This window comes from Populus trichocarpa, chromosome 6, assembly GCF_000002775.5.
Source record: "Populus trichocarpa isolate Nisqually-1 chromosome 6, P.trichocarpa_v4.1, whole genome shotgun sequence".
NCBI classification, from domain to species: domain Eukaryota; kingdom Viridiplantae; phylum Streptophyta; class Magnoliopsida; order Malpighiales; family Salicaceae; genus Populus; species Populus trichocarpa.
The window spans coordinates 14,769,679-14,787,041 of record NC_037290.2 but is presented as its reverse complement, the minus strand read 5'-3'; the positions used below and the strand labels follow the sequence as shown (position 1 = coordinate 14,787,041).

General features: G+C 30.8%; 2 protein-coding genes across 4 annotated transcripts; one reads left to right on the top strand and one right to left on the bottom strand.

Annotated features, from left to right (window-relative positions):
- Positions 1-754: 754 nt before the first annotated feature.
- LOC7484691 (palmitoyl-acyl carrier protein thioesterase, chloroplastic) lies at positions 755-4,447 on the top strand. Its single transcript, XM_002309208.4, has 7 exons — positions 755-994; positions 1,651-2,234; positions 2,360-2,493; positions 2,730-2,843; positions 2,938-3,109; positions 3,213-3,281; positions 3,819-4,447. The coding sequence occupies exons 2-7, from the start codon at positions 1,737-1,739 to the stop codon at positions 4,086-4,088; spliced, it is 1,257 nt and encodes a 418-aa protein (XP_002309244.1). The 5' UTR covers positions 755-994; positions 1,651-1,736; the 3' UTR covers positions 4,089-4,447.
- A 5,482-nt stretch (positions 4,448-9,929) lies between these two features.
- On the bottom strand, positions 9,930-16,168 carry LOC127903910 (3-hydroxyisobutyryl-CoA hydrolase-like protein 3, mitochondrial). Of its 3 annotated transcripts, XM_052454254.1 has the most exons (11): positions 15,866-16,120; positions 15,491-15,592; positions 15,365-15,409; positions 15,069-15,121; positions 13,835-13,969; positions 13,634-13,730; positions 11,821-11,950; positions 11,271-11,449; positions 10,939-11,066; positions 10,727-10,828; positions 9,930-10,245 (listed from the first exon to the last, which is right to left on the bottom strand). In XM_052454254.1, exons 1-11 carry the CDS (start codon positions 15,969-15,971, stop codon positions 10,147-10,149), a joined length of 1,176 nt encoding a protein of 391 aa, XP_052310214.1. In that variant the 5' UTR covers positions 15,972-16,120; the 3' UTR covers positions 9,930-10,146. The 3 variants fall into 3 exon arrangements, with proteins under 3 accessions (XP_052310214.1, XP_052310212.1, XP_052310213.1); XM_052454252.1 differs by lacking the exon at positions 15,069-15,121 and having other exon boundaries at positions 15,345-15,409; positions 15,866-16,168; XM_052454253.1 differs by lacking the exons at positions 15,069-15,121; positions 15,365-15,409 and having other exon boundaries at positions 15,866-16,005.
- Between the last annotated feature and the right edge of the window lie 1,195 nt (positions 16,169-17,363).

Below are 17,363 nucleotides of genomic sequence, written 5' to 3'. Positions count from 1 at the left end.
TCTTAAAATTTAATTTTTATATTAACTTTGGTCTTCATTTTTATATTAACTTTGGTCTTTATTTTTATAATTGTTATTTGCTTTCTCCTTATCATTTTTTTATTGAAATTTTTTATGTATCAAATTTGATTCTCATTATTTTGATTGTTACTTATTTTATTTGAAATAATTTATGAAATGTTGATTATTATTATTTTAATTTCTTCATCTTTCATTTTTTTTTATTTTTTAGATTTGATCTCTATTATTTTGATTATTATTTATTTTATTTGAGATAATTTATGAAATTATATTTTTTTTTCTATTTCATTCTCATTCAAATTTTTAATTTGTAAGATTTGTTTCTCATTATTTTAATAAACTTGAGAAAAATAAAACATTAATAAGTTTTTTTCCAGCTCATTTTCCATGACATAACCAAACACTGAAAAATATTTTCAAACTTATTTTTCATTACACTGCCAAATATCAAAAAATAATTCATTTTTTTAGAATTTATTTTTCCAGAATTTACTTTTTAAAAAGAAATTACTTTCCAGCAAACAAACGGGCTTGAAATTTTAATAATTTTTCCTTTTTATTTTAATAATAATTAGGCGAGGATGGCAAATAGGAAATAAAGACAGGGAAATGGGAATTTCAAAGAGGGAGAGGCGGGAGGGGGCCAGGTGGACAACAATAACGCCACGTCTCCAATCTCCTCCCACCTACTAAGCCGCTGGCCCTAAATCCTCTCTCTATAGAGTTTTATATATTTAATTTCTTTTTTTGGCTTGTGGAAACAACAACGAAAACCTGAAAAAACTCAGAACAGAAAAAGAAACGTAAGAAGTATACTTCCAAAGTCATTGCAAGCACTAGAAGCTACGGGAAAGAGAGAATCAGGGGGGTTTTGGATCCTAAATGACGCTATAGCCCTTCCTCTTCCTTTCCTCTTTTAAAAAATTCCTCGTGCTTGTTGAGCTGCTCTTCCTCTCTCAGCCTCTTCTCCGAGGTACGTACGGTCTTGGGAGATTTTCCTTCCTCTTCTCTCATTTTCTTGTTTGATCTGGTAACAGGTTTTTTTTTTTTTTTTTTTTTTGTGTTTGGTTGCTAAGAAAGTTTATGCAATGAGAGGGTAATGAGGTTTTTGATATGTAATTAAGAGATCTGATTTTAAAAAACTAGTTGTTATTATTTCGGTTATGCGCTTAGAATCTGAATGTCTTTTTTATGGTCAGATCTAAATACGTGTAAAACCAGATTTTTTTTTTTAAAATTCCTTTTTAACTCTGGTAAAATCCATTCTAGAATGAAGCATGTTGGCACTTTGATTCTTTTTGTTTAAGATTTTCACAGGAATGAAAAAAATTCTAGAGGTCTGTTTGGTTTTTTGGTTATTTTGTTTCTTAATTCCAATGGGAAAGAAAAAAAATGCACTAACTTTTCAACATTGAGGAAAAAGGGAACATTTGAAGACGGGGAAACCCATTTCTAGAAATAAGAATTATGCTTTTGCTTATTCATGAAAATAAGACTTGTCTATTTTATTTCTCTTTTTACTTATTTGGGACACGATTTGTACTGTTGTTCTTTCATAGTTTTTTTTTTCATTCTACAATGTGCTGCTTCTAATCAGTTGTAATGGAATAATCTATGTTCATGTTGCAGGAAGGTGTTGTCGGAAGATTGCGTGTCCTTTTTGTAAATTTCAATTCAATTGTCGCTATCTGATTTGTCAATTCTACAATCACGCCATGGTTGCCGCTGCAGCTGCTTCATCATTTTTCCCAGTTCCTTCGCCATCTGGAGATGCCAAGGCCTCCAAGTTTGGTAGTGTGTCTGCAAGTTTGGGAGGAATCAAAACGAAATCTGCTTCCTCTGGGGCTTTGCAAGTTAACACAAATGCCCAAGCTCCTCCAAAGATAAATGGCCCTCCAGTTGGCTTGACAGCATCAGTGGAAACTCTGAAGAATGAGGATGTTGTGTCGTCACCGGCACCTCGGACGTTCATCAACCAATTACCTGATTGGAGCATGCTTCTTGCTGCAATTACAACCATGTTTTTGGCAGCAGAGAAGCAGTGGATGATGCTTGATTGGAAACCAAAGCGACCTGATATGCTTATTGACCCCTTTGGTATTGGGAGAATTGTCCAAGATGGTCTTGTCTTCCGCCAGAATTTCTCAATTAGGTCATATGAAATTGGTGCAGATCGTACAGCATCTATAGAGACGTTGATGAACCATTTACAAGTATGGTCATGTATTTAAATTTACTCTTATTCTTGGAGAGAGAATTTTCTCAAAGTTATGTTTGGGAGGTGTTTATATTGTCTCCACAAACTCGAATAATTCCTTTTATTTTTCATTGGTTGCAGGAAACTGCACTTAATCATGTTAAGACTGCTGGGCTCCTTGGCGATGGATTTGGTGCAACCCCAGAGATGTCCAAAAGGAACCTGATATGGGTGGTAACTCGTATGCAGATTCTGGTAGATCGTTATCCTACATGGTGAGACACAATCCAGTGTATATAATGCTTGAATCTGTGATCTTATGTGTTTTTGTTTTATGCAATAAAAGATATTTGCTGTTAGCGCTGGATCTTTGTAGTGCCAAGTTGTTTCCATATGCCTTATGAAACATTTTTAAGCTTATTTTGCACCAATTGATTAGCTGACGCCTGGCCCTTGGGACTAGGTCTTGTTGGGTTGTGCTAATAGAGGGCTGACTTATTTAGTCATGCAGGGGTGATGTTGTTCAAGTAGATACTTGGGTGAGTGCATCAGGAAAGAATGGTATGCGCCGTGATTGGCTTCTCCGTGATGCTAAAACTGGTGAAACGTTGACCAGAGCCTCCAGGTAGAAAACTGCTTTGAAGAGATCCTTGTTTTTGTAGTGCTTTTACAATTGCATACTCAATTGATTTCAAACATCTGGTTTGGAAAATGTTCAGTGTGTGGGTGATGATGAATAAAGTGACAAGGAGGTTATCCAAAATTCCTGAAGAAGTTCGAGGGGAAATAGAGCCTCATTTTCTGACTTCTGATCCTGTTGTGAATGAGGACAGCAGAAAACTTCCAAAAATTGATGACAATACAGCGGACTATATCTGCGAAAGTCTAACTGTAATTAAATATACCAAAACTTATGTAGTTATCTTCACTGACGGTTTTATTTCCTATAACAATCTGCTCACAGTCATTTTGTTTGTCTTCTCTTGATTCACAGCCTAGATGGAATGATTTAGATGTCAACCAACATGTTAACAATGTGAAGTACATAGGCTGGATCCTTGAGGTTCGTTCTTCAACCTCAATATTCCAGTTTTTAAGTTTTAATCATTCTTTGACCTTTCTTCTTGCCCGCCCTGTTTGTTTTGTTATTGTTATTGTTATATATATATATATATATAAAGTTTCTTTAATGTGCAATCTCATAGCATCTCATTAAAATGGATGGACTGAGAATGAGAAAGAGATCCTGTCCGGAAGACTAGTTGTGCTGGGATTGAATCAAAATTTAGTCCTTTTGGTTTAATTCAACAAATAAAATTTTATGAGCATGCATTAGTTGACATTCTTATTAACCTTTAAATTTTGCTTGGCAATTTGCTTGTTTTGATCTCATGAACTTGATGCTTGCATAGAGTAATAAGTGGTGTCAGGGTGTTGAGAATTTCTGGCTTTTAGAACTTTTTATCACAATCCAGTTTATGTCAGACAGCAGGGCACGCTCAAATGTGTTATTGAACTGTTTCATTCCTCCTCTCAAGTATCAAGGTCTTTTCCTTCGTTTTAGTTCGTTCACCTGACGATATGGTGCTTGTTGTTGCAGAGCGCTCCTCCACCAATCATGGAGAGTCATGAGCTTGCTGCCATTACTTTGGAGTACAGGAGGGAGTGTGGCAGGGACAGCGTGCTGCAGTCCTTGACTGCTGTATCTGACACTGGCATTGGAAATTTAGGCAGCCCTGGTGAAGTTGAGTTCCAACACTTGCTCCGGTTTGAGGAGGGTGCTGAGATTGTGAGGGGAAGGACTGAGTGGAGACCCAAACATGCCGACAATTTTGGTATCATGGGTCAGATCCCAGCTGTGAGCGCTTAAAGGTTGACAGGATGTGGCTGGAGTGGCATTACTCTCCTTGCCACGTGTCACATTACCTGTGTAGAATCCTGCCTGTTCGAGTTCCGGGATGTATGTTTTCTTATTATGTATGTATTTATATATAATTTTTTTGTTCAATTTCTTGGATAAACGAAAGCTGTAAGCTCAGTATAATTAGCTCTCATTCTGGAACTTGAGTTTAGTTTTTGTTGTTGTAAGGGTAGAGCAAACGTGGGCATTCCTCAAGGAGCACTAAATGCAGGCTTAATCATTGTTATCTTGGGAAAGAAAGCATATTGACTATTATAAACTAGTTGATCAGTTAGTATGACCAATTAATCTTAAATTTAATTAATGTACTTTAGAACTGTAATATTTAAAAATGTGTTATCTCACTAAAAACTTTTATTACTATAGTAATTCACTTTTATTATGCACAACATTATTTCTTTCACTATTGTGCGAGACACAGGTGGTCTGTGACCTGCTATTGGTATGCTTGAGTTTGCCTCTTAATTTGTCTTTAAACAATTATTCAGTTTTGGTTATTGACTTTTTTTTTCAATCTCAATCTTTTATCCTATGTTCACGTAATTTTAACCCTAATAACTTATTTTGTTTCTTGTGTTATATCATGTTTACGATGTCAAAAAAATGTCCCACCATTAAATTGATGTTTAATTTTTCAAAATCAAATTTAATTTTACCATTTAAAAAATGAAAAAATTAGGAATTAAATTTAACATATAAACAAAAAAAAAACCATTTTTTCTTATTTTTTTTACATGGGTGTAGAAATCTACAATTTGGTCCTTAAAGTTTTTATTTTTTTATTTTTAGGGTTTGACGTTTCGATCCTAAATTTAATATGTTTTACTCCAAGTCCCTGAAATTTAGGAGAAGATAGATAAAATCACCTGAAAATAAAAGAGGAGAGATAAATTTATCAGTCGATCAATTCCACAAAAAAAAAACAGATTTTGGTGTCAATGAGTTTATCTTGGAGAGATGGGTGCTCGTCTTAGAGAGAGTGACTCAACGGAGGTGATGTTGCTTATTTAATAGGTCGTGAAAAGTAGATCGGACTGTAATTATTTTTAATTTAGTTTGATTTTAGGTTTTTTAGAGTGATTATAGATTTTTTTTAGTGTTTGAAATGAGCTTATTGTGGTCTCCATGATTTTTATGGGTGTTTTTAAGTGAACAAGTTGAAAATTGATTTTGAGGTCCAAAAGCTTGAACCCTGACTTACTCTCGCCTTCAAAGCCCATGCGCGCCTGAGTTTTTTCTTTTCTTAGATACCTCATTATTTATTTTTTAATATTTGATAAAGCAATATATCTAAATTAAAATATTAAAATGATATTTAAGCAATTGTCCAATTATGCTGTTATTTTTAAGAAGATTAAGCCTTTTTTTATGATATTATCAATTTCTTTATTAATAATCATGTATTTGCCTAATATGTAGAATTTTAAAAATAATTTTCACACTAAAATTGAATAAGAATAAAATATGTGTTTTAAAATATTTCTTTATGGTTATTTTTTTATATAATTTTCTCAAGTTTACTGTTCTTAGATTTTATTCAGGTGTGTAAAAATAATTGATTTATGAATTTTTAATTTTTTAATTGAAACTTTCATGATTAGAATAAGTTTTTACTCAAAAACAATGATTCTCATATAAAAAGCATGTTTTTTTTTGCCACAATAAAAAAGAAATGAAGGAATCATGAAAATAGGTTTTTGATTAAAATTATACATTTTTTTTATTTTTTATTTAAATTATTATATTTTGAGAATTTTTTTTTATTGTTTTCCAAATATCTAGTTGAAACAAATTGTCAGGATAAATTCAGTTAATCCTTTTCAATTTTGATTTCAAATTTTAATCAAATTTTAATTTTTAAAAAAGAATGAGTTTAATGAGGAAATTAGAATTCTAGAAAAGGCTTTAAATCTAAGAAATTTGCTAATAAATTATGCAAACTATAAAAATTTATTTATGGACTTAAAAAAGCTTCAATGAGTTGGAATATCTATTTTGATGATATAATCAAACAATTTGATTTTATAAAAAAGATGGATAATCCTTGTGTTTATAAAAAGGTTAATGAAGTTGTTTTCCAAATATTATATGTAGACAATATATTATTGATAGAAAATAACATTACTTTGCTCATGTCAGTAAAGATCTGGTTGTCCAAGAGTTTCTCCATGAAGAATATAAGAGAAGTAGCTTATATACTAGGAATAAAGATCTATATAGATTGATCTAGAAGGTTGCTTGGATTATCCCAATCCAGATTCATAGACAAGATGCTAAAACAATTTAGCTTAAAAGAATCCAAGAGAGGATACTTATCAATTTCACATGGGTTACACCACTCCAAAGACATGTATCCTAAGACATAAATTGAGAAAGATAGGATGAAAATGATACCTTATACTTCAAATATAGGATCCATTATGTATGCGATGTTATATACAAGATTATATGTATCTTATGCTTTGAACATAATGAATAGAAACCAATCTAATCCTAGTTATGACATTAGAAGATAGTAAAAAACATTTTTATATTCTTAAGGTTAACTAAGAATATATTTCTAGTCTATGAAAAAGATGAACTTATAGTTCAAGGTTATTTAAATACTAGTTTTCAATCAGATATTGATGATAGAAAATCTCAGTCAAGATAGGTTTTTACTCTAAATAGTGGTGTTGTGAGTTGGAAGAATTTTAAACAAGAGACCACAATAAATTCTACAACTAAAACTGAGTACATCTCTATGTTTGAGGTGGCTAAAGAGACTATTTAGATCAAGAAGTTCATCACTAAACTATGTGTGGTTCCTAGTATTATTGATCTAGTAACCTTTTACTGTGATAAAAATAGAGCTATTACACAATCAAAGAAACCAATGTCTCATCAATAATCCAAACATGTACTTAGGTGATTCAATTTGATTGAGAAATCATAGAAAACAAAGATGTAAAGATAGAGCGAGTACCCACTGAAAAACATCTTACAGATCATATTAGTAAGGTATTGTTCCATTAAAATTATTATTATTACATGGAGCGATATGATATTAGATACATGAGCGATTGACTTTAATGCAAGTAGAAAATTGTTAATGTATATGCTCTGTCGCCAATCGGTTGATTACATGTGGCATGAACTTTGTGCATAGAAACATATTTTGATTCTAAATAATTTTTTTTATCTTTAATATTCATTAAATATTTGATTAATGAATCTAGAGTAAAGATCAAGTCCTTGGAACAAAAATACTTTACAAAAAAATTTATAAAATTGTTATAATTATGGGATTCCTATTGGATCAAAACATTATTTCTAAATATTCTTGGTCAATGCTCTATTAAGACTACATATTAATTAGAGTCATTGAGACTGATACATATTATATTCTTTTCTTTATCAAAGGAAGTAGTTTTTTCTCATAAGTTGAGGCATGAGGGATACTTAGAACTAATATGTTGGTATTTGTCAAACGACATGTACATTAAACTAACCCATATGAGAATTCCACATGAAGAGATCACTTGTTTCTATGGAAAGACTTATATGATGGTTGTGTAAGTGATCCTTAGACTTTATATTACTAAGTTATCTTGTATAAAGAATGTGTGTTTTACACATTTTTCTAATCAAGGATAACAAATGAGAAAATATTGGGTATAACATTAACTATATAAAGTTATTTAAATAATAAAGAGAGGATTTATCACCCTAGGTGAATTAGAGAAAAATTTTCATTTATTCTCAAATAGTATTGATTGTAAATCCTAAAGCAACGTGGGATGAGTTTTGAAAAAAGTTTCAAATCTTATTCAAAGAATCAATGACTACGGTGTTAAGAACGAACATGATTTGATAAAGTAGACATAATTCGTTCTATAATGTCTAAATTGAAACATTGTTGATGAATGAATAATTAATATACTTAGAAACTAGTAACTGAAATGTTAAGTTAAACCATTTATAACTTTTCTAATATTTTAGGGATTATGACATGCTGCTAGACATTGATAATTACTTATAACTTTCCACTTATAAATTAATTTTCAATTAAGTGACACTTGATTAATTATCCCAGTTTAATTTTTTACCAATGGTTCTTATTGTGTGTGACCCATTAGGTTCCTAATATGTTGGTCCAAATATAAATCGTAATCCTACATAAAATATAATTAATTAAATTAAATTAAATAACTTAATTTATTATCAATTTAATAATTGATTGATTTATATCTAAAGATCAACTACACCGTCTAACAATGTGTCATGATCCTCTAAATATTAGGAAAGTTATACGAGATTTGACTTAACATTTCAGTGGGGAATTTCTTAATGTAATTATTATCTCTTCATAAGAAATGTTCTTACATAAACATTACAACATGAAATATGTCTACTTTGTCAAATCATGTTTGTTCTCAACACCATAATCATTGATTCTTTGAATAAGATTTGTAAATATTTTCAAATCTCATCCACCTAGCACAAAGATTTTACAATCAATACTATTTGAGAACATGTGGAACATTTTTCTTAATTCATCTAGGATGAAGAATTCTTAATTAATAACTTAAATACTTTAATATAGTTCATAATATACTCAATGTTTGCTCGTTTGTTACCTTTTAATTAAAACAATGTATAGTTAGGATCAAAGCATAACATTTCTAATATAAAATAATTTAGTGATTTCAAGTCAAAGAACTACTTACATAATTGTCACGTAAATCATTCCATAAACATAGATGATATCTCCATTTAGAATTCCTATGTAGATTATTTTAGAGTACATGTTATCTAACAAGCACCTACATATTAGTTCCAGGTATCTCTCATATCTCAACTTATGAGAACAATTATTTCATTTCATAAAAGAAAGAACATAATATGTATTAGTCTTAACAGCTCAAATTAATATTTAGTCTTAATAGAGCATCGTCTAAAAACATTCATAAACAATGTTCTGATGCAAGATGAATCTCATAATTATAAAAGTTTTATAATTTTAATTTTAAAATATTTTTGTCTCATTAACTTTATCTTTACTCTAAATTTTTTATTCAACCAATAAATTCATTAATTTAACATAAATAAATATTAAAGATAATTTTTTTTATTAATAACAACTATGTTTTTGCATCAACAAAATTAATATCATATTTAATCAATTGATTAACTATAAGATATATATATTAACACTTTAGACACATGTTAAAGCCTCACTATTTGTTTTTGCATGTTAGTACAAAAACCAAAAGTTTTTTGAACTTAAAGGTTTTGACCAACTTTAGAAGAGTTTATCAGCATCTTAGCATGTTTTTGAACACCAAAGTGAAAATTAAAGTTATGTAAAATTGAGCGTTTTGCTGATTTATGCATTAAAAAGCCTATAAGAAAGCCTATAAGCAAACTTTAGGCATTTTTTAAGACCTTTAAATTTTTCACACTTTTATACTTAAAATAATATATGAGCCAACTTTAGGCACCTAGTGCTAGTTGGATCTTATGGCATGCTCTTACATGCCCGTGTAAAATCTACAATATAAGTTTTGTGGTATTAGATTTTTTGTATTTATATACTTTAAAAAGCCTAATAACAATTTTAGGCATCTTTTTGGGTCTTAAAGTATGTTTTTGCATGAAGAGACAAATAACAAAGGTTGTCCAATTGGAATTTTTGGCTTTTTTGTGCTTAAAATGAAGTCATTAAATTAAATTTAACAATAATAATTATTATATTTAATAAATAATGACCATAAAAAAAATATTCGCGTACCTGGTCTACCCATGGAATTTTGGAACTCTCAGATCCAGATGTTATTTATTAGGACCACAAGATTCAGAATCAGCCGTCTACGGCAAGCACAAAACAAGAAACATTATGGCACCAAACTGGGACCATCATTCCAGAATGGTTTTTCTGTTCTGCAAATTACAACTGTTTATCTTCACTGCTTCGGTTTTATTCCTATAATAACAAGGTCTCAGAGGATAATTTCACATTCAATATTCATGCTGTCAACTCAGCTTCTGGGCTCAATGGTTTGAAGAGAGATTCTATTTCACTTTGATCTACTTCTTCCAAGCTTGACGGATTCCACTTTGGTTTCTGCCAAGGAGTAATCATGCAAAACCACTAAGTAAACAATCCAAATATAAACAAAACTGAGGAAAATAAAAACATGCTTTAGGCCTCTCAATGATAAGAAAAAATCTTGAAGAGTTCCAATGAAATATTAAAGGTTTGAAACAGGAAAAGGAAAACAAAAAAGAGAACATAACAAGCTAAACAATCCGCAGAAATCTAAATATTTGCATTAACAAGCAATGAAAACCAGTGTCAATATCTCTTCTAATAAAATCCAATAATATCAAACCACATGCGAAATAACTAGATATAATAATGATTGTTTTAATATACCAATGGACATTACATTTAGAAGAAGAAAGCTACAAACCTATAGTGGTAAGACTAAAAATTGTCTGAAAAGTTAATGAAAAATCATTAAGACAGAGGTCGCAGACTCAAGTTTTGGATACATTAATACCAGTTTGGACATATAAAAGAAAGGGGCAAAGAAGAATAGAACCTGATCCTTGTCAACCAAGACTGCCCTGACACCTTCAGCAAAATCATTGCGCAGAGAAGACCTAAGGGCAATGCGATATTCTGTTTTCATCACACCACTTAGCTGGGTGCAACAAATCGCAAGAGGAACACAAATGTTAATAAACTACAATCCATTAGATAGGGAAATTATCTAACAATTAAAGATGATGAAAACCACAATTGCAAACTCACCGTAGATAATTCATTGCTGATTTTACCAAAGGCAAATGCAACTCTAGAGAAGTATTTCTGTGTCAAGCATAGAGAGAAGGGAGCACCTTTTCCAATACCTTGAAGAGCATCATTTGCCCACTCCACCACTGTGAAAAGAAATCAAGGAAATCAAATGCAGACAGAGGATAACAAAAAACAAATCCATGAAAACTACAGTGTACAATGCCACAGTCCTATGATTGATCAGACGTAAATACTAGAGTAATAAAGAAAGAAACAGAGATGCAAGGACTATAGAGTACCAAATAAGCAAGTACACATGCCAATCAACTGGTATTAATTATACTCACCTTTACGATCAGCACTCAGCTGATGACTTTTCAACTTTTCAATTATCTCCTCCACTGACTTATTTGGACCAAAGGTTGAGATTATTCGAGGTAAAAGTGACTTCAACTGGGACTCAGACTCAGGGTCATGACCATACTCTGCTAAAAGTGCGTTGATGTCCTGATGTGGGTCATTGGAACTGGAATACATAATTTTTATAGTAGGAAATTTAGAGTTCAAATAAACAATTTCCTAACGATAATACATCGCTTAAATTAGCTATAAACAGCATAGCCCACCTTGAAATGTAAATGCTATGAGCTGCAAATCTAAAGTAAAAGAAAGATGAAACAAGTGGGATCTTCATTATTTTACGACCTAAATTGATACAGTAAAATCAACCAAGGGGAATGATTTTTTGCCGAATTATTTTTGTGAGTTCCAAATATTTGTTATAAATAGAAAATTAAAAAAAAAAGACATAACTAATTAGGTTGCAAGAGATCCTCAATGAATTATTTTGTCACCAAAACTAAGATGCTCAAAATAATGAGATTTTCAGGGATGTACAAGGTAATTTGCAAAAGGGCCTCCTTCAGCTGGACTAAATTCCCAGATGGAACATAGTGTGATCCAAGACCTACAAATAGTGCATCAGAGGGTGTAGAAATCCTCTTTCCAGTCAATGCAAGATAATTGCCTGCAAAATGTAAGATTAGTCATCACACTGAAAAACATAAAAGAAACAGCAGATGAGGTAATGACAAACATGACTAACTAGATCTCAAAAAAGCAGTTATTAATTTAAGAGAATAAACCTACTTTGTTAACCATTTAAAAACTGTGAGGAGCCAACATTATAAACGGTTGGCATCAAGATTTAAGCACAGGATCATCTTACTAACCATATCTTAACTCGTAATATCAGAAATCACCAAAAGCTAAATTCAAATCTCCATGTGAACAATATGAATTACAGAGAAGAGAACATTTTTCTCTTCATGAATATTTAAGCCCTATTTGTTTCATGGAAAGTGGTTTTCAGGAAGCCATTTTCTAAACTTTACTGTATTTGTTTACCATTTGAAAAGTTGGCCAACAAAAAACACTTTCCAATCAAAGAAAAAATTGGCTTAGTTTTCAGTAAGGTGCTTTCCTTTTATTTTGGACGGAAAATGCTTTCTAGAAGTTGTGAAAAATTCAGAAATGTTTTGTTATTTGTTTATTATATCAAATTTGATCCTCAATCTTTTAATTGCTATATATTTTGTTTTGAATCCTTTTTTTTTCTTCAATATCATCCCTTAGAATTTCATTTAATTTGACTTTTATATCAACTTTGATTCTCATTCTTTTGATTGTTATTTGCTTTTCTCTTATCCTTTTCTTAATTAAAATCTTTTATCTATCAGATTTGGTCTCTATTTTTTTATTGCTATTTATTTATTTTTTTGAAATAATTTATGAAATTGTAATTTTTATTTTAATTTCATCATCTTTCAACTTTTTTATCTGTCAGATTTAGTCTGTAATATTTTGATTATTATTTAGTTTATTTAAAATAATTTATAAAATAATTTTTTTTTAAAATCATCCTCCATCCTTTTTATTTGTAAGAACTAATCCTCATTCTTTTAATAAACATGAAAAAAAATTAAAATATTAATAAGTTATTTTCCAACTTATTTTCCATGACAAGCAAACACTGGAAAGTGTTTTCCAACTCATTTTTCATGACACTACCAAACATCGGAAAATAATTCAATTTCCAAGAATCCACTTTTCATGGAAACCACTTTCTAAAAGAAAACTACTTTCTAGCAAACAAACAGGGCCTTAATCTATTTACAAAATCCTATTTTGATAAACTATTATATGAACTGTGATCCTAGGTGATGCAGGTTTGCTACCAAGATTTTTGAATGTTAAAGCAATATCCCAGCTTTTGATCTCTGAAATCAAAAGAGTCAGGCACCCAAATGATTTAACTAACACATTATGTTGTGTAATGTGCAATCCTTGTATAATAGATTTGTAAAAAACATCCAATGTATGAAATGTTCTTACCCTGTAAAAGTTTTCAGAAAATATATCACTATCTTACCCCAAAAGAGCACTGACTCAATCTCCAATCATAAGGAGAGATTCTTTTAACCAGATTCTTTTTTGAGTTTTCTACTCATGGAAGAAAAAAACTGACTTGGAGAGATTATAAACATATCTTGGAGGAATAAGTTATTTCCAAAGATGCATGATAGATAAACATGTCTTTCATTCCCTAGTTGTTGCCATCTCATCATGGGATCATGGAGTCAAAAAAAGATTCTAAATGCCAGTTCAAGAAACAGATAATAGTTTGATAATTAAAAAAAAAAACACATACCAACTGATCCTTCTCCTGGACTTTTTGCTGCTATATAGGAAAAGCCAACATCTGGGAACAAGCCAATACCATTTTCTGGCATAGCAAGCACTGTCCTCTGTACATGAGTTCATGAAAAGCTAGAAGTCAGGAAAAAAATGTACAACACCATTCTTATATATATACAAGATCAAAAGACCTTAATTTCATAGGAAACTATACCTCTGTTACAATCCGGTACCGACCATGACCAGATAGCCCAATTCCAAAGCCCATTGTTACGCCATCCATCAAGGACACATATGGTTTTTTGTACTCAGAAATTTTGCATATTAAAGAATATTCTGCAGTGAACACCTGGAAAAAAAAAAGCATTGAATTCTGGTAACAACATAAGATTGAATGCATTAAGTGCCGACTAATAGTAAACATTTATAAACATATATTCTTTGAATCAATACAAATAAAAATAAAATAATGCAAGATTGAGCCAGATATTTAATTTAGGAGTAAAAAGGCAATTGTGTTAAGTAAACTTCTCTTTAAAAAACTGTTATCTAGATTGTTTAGTTATGTATAATACAATAGGGCTATTTAATTATACTATTATGGACTGGTTTTCATTTCATTCTAGACAACAATTATGTAATATTCAAATTGCAAATTAAGAAAAAAAATCTTAGGAGAATCCTATTTCAATTGATAAATGACCAACCTGGCACTATTCAGAGAAACATACATAGCTTTATTGATTTTTTTTCAATCAAGTGATTCTACTTACTTTTTTCAATAAAATATAAGGATGAGCAGGGAGTTCTTGTAAGGCACTTGGTAATAAATTTGATCAAATTCAAAGAACACATACAATGTCTAACTCATGCCACAAAGAGTTGACATAAGGATTATGAGAAAATAATATGTGATTGCACAATATAACAAGAAGAGTATGAGAGTTTGATCAGGTAGCACAACTTAAATATGCTTGAATTCATTAAAGCTGCTCAAATTGCAGGCACAGAACAACATCCATGTGCACATGTGTGGATGCAAGTATAGCAATGCAGCAAGCAGAATCCATATGGATACAGTATATTGGAGAAGAATAATTATGCTATGTTTGGGATAATACAGTAGAATGAATTTGATTTATCAATATCTCCTCAGTCATCACACATATCATCACATTATATCACATACCGCCAAACATTATCTTATGAATCTTAAGACATAAACTCTTAAAGAAAGGTGGGGGGGGTCAGGACATTGTAGGACAGACTGGTTCTGAGCATGGTCACAAGTGTTTTTCCGTGAAAATTGACCATAGGACCAACCGTGGTCTAATTGCAATAAAGAAACAAGGAATGGGAATTATGGGTAACATAGAAGTGTGAACTTGGTCCAACAACATGCAAGGTGATGGTCAAGGGTTCATGTAACTAGAAGGACACAACAAGACCTTAATCATATCCGACAGTTGGCGTTTGCTTGTAATAGCCTTGATATCACCACCTGCAGAAAAACTTTGATATCGGTAATCATTCAGACAAGCATTCAAAGAATCAGGCACAAAATGCCAAACATATATAAATAGTGACAACAGAAAGGAACCATTAAAAAAAAGAAGGAAAGAAAGAACCCATAATTTGCAAAAATGAAGAGCACAAATCAAGAAGCACAATTATGCAATAATGTGTGCAAAAAACGAAGTGCATTGAGAAAAGTGCATAAGCACCTTCTGCACAACAGGAGTGTTTTTGTCCTTTTGAATCTCGGCAACAACCCCTTTAATATCCATTCCTGCATATTTTTATATTCCATGGCTGGTCACCCTCCAAAATCACTTGTAACTAAAAGCAGCCATATTTTAGACCTCTTTACCTGCACAAAATGCACGAGGCGAGCTTCCCTCAACCAGAACGCATTTGACCCTTGGATCCGATTCCCATTCATCCATAAATGTTTTGTACTTTATATCCATATCTGCATCATCCAAAATAATCATAGCATAAATAAATAGCAAACCAAAAAATAAAATAAAATAAAAAACTAGGAGTTCTCTACTACTACTACTACTAAATCCAATCAGCGAAGAATTAAATTTTTTAAACCGACGAAAAGGCATCTATTTATAACTTGATTAATAATGTGTTTCCTTTTCTGAAGGAGAAAAAAAATTAATAATGTGTTTCCTTTTCTGAAGGAGAAAAAAAAATCAACTATAATTTAAAGAAAGATAGGGCCAAAAAGCAGCACCTAAGTTCATGGCGTTGAGGGCTTTGGGGCGATCGAGAGTGAGAACAGCGACCCCGTTTGGATGAATATTACCCTTAACGAATTCATCGACGGCAGCGGCAGCCATGATCGAGAAGCTTCGAGGAGGAGGAGAGAACAGAAATCGAGGGAAATGGAATTTGGAGTAGGAGAGTGATGATGATAAAGGATATGTGGTGATTTTGATTTTGATTTTGAGAGGAGCTGTGATGCTGACGACACTCGTAGTAGGTGTATGCTCTTCATTTTTATTTTTTGTTTGTTTTTTGTTTTGCTTTTTTACGATACGAGACCATCATTTCTGCTACTTATATATATTCTACTACCAGGAACTAACAACAACTAATTTGAAATCTATTACGATTTTTTTACACCCACCGAATTTCATTTAACACTTCTCACCATTATTACTCTATCACTTCCAGGCTATTTACAACTCACTTAATTAAAAACATTTAGTGAAATCTTATATTTAAAACTATTTTAATTATCAAGAGTTGAATTTTAAATGAAATTCATAAAAACAATTAAAACTATTTAAAACTATTCTAGGCTATTTATAACTCACTAAAAACTTTTAAATGAAATTCAATCACTGAAAATAATATAAAAATAAATCAAATATCATTTCTTTGATTTAATATATTAAAAAAGATGAAATTAATATTAAAACTAGTTTTCCAAAATAGTTATCTTTGTTTTTCAAGACATTTGAAAGAATAAGATGAATATGATAAAAGTAATAAAGAAATAAAATGAATTAAATTTATCTCTCATAAATATAATTCAATTTATTTATCAATTGAATTTAAATTAAATATTTTTAATTGAATTTAATTATTTAAAGAATTATTTTCAAGAACTTGTTAACACTTAACCCTCCAATCTTTAACCCTACACCAAACACAACCTTAAATTACACAAGGTGTAAAAGACGCTTTCTTTTTACATCATTTAGTGACTTTGTTATATATTTTTGTTTTCCTAGTTGATTGGCCCAAATTATATTGCGATCAGACAAAAAAAAAATTGGACGTAAAAAAATGTTCAAGTCGTATGCTTTGACAATGTTATTAAACTTGGTTCAGTGGATTAAACTTGCAGCCTCTCAACCTAATTTTTTGACTAGCTTGAGTTTCAAATTAAATCATGTGAGAGTTGCTTTGATGTGATACAATTAACTTGGTAGGTCCAAAAGCAACCCGGAACAACTATAAAAAAAAAAATTTGCTTCAAAATAAATCAAGATGATATTTTTAAATATTGAGATGATAACATATTTAGTCACCCTAGTTTCATAGCTTAACTTGTTAAATTTACAAACTAGATCATAGACTCAACAAAGTTTAATGACTTTGTTTTCTAAACTATTTTTTATTTAATTATACGATAAAAATAGATGCTTGTAAAATTAAGCATCAACCAAATATTGGGTTATTTGTTTAAAACTACAATAACCCCATATAAAAAAACAAATTAT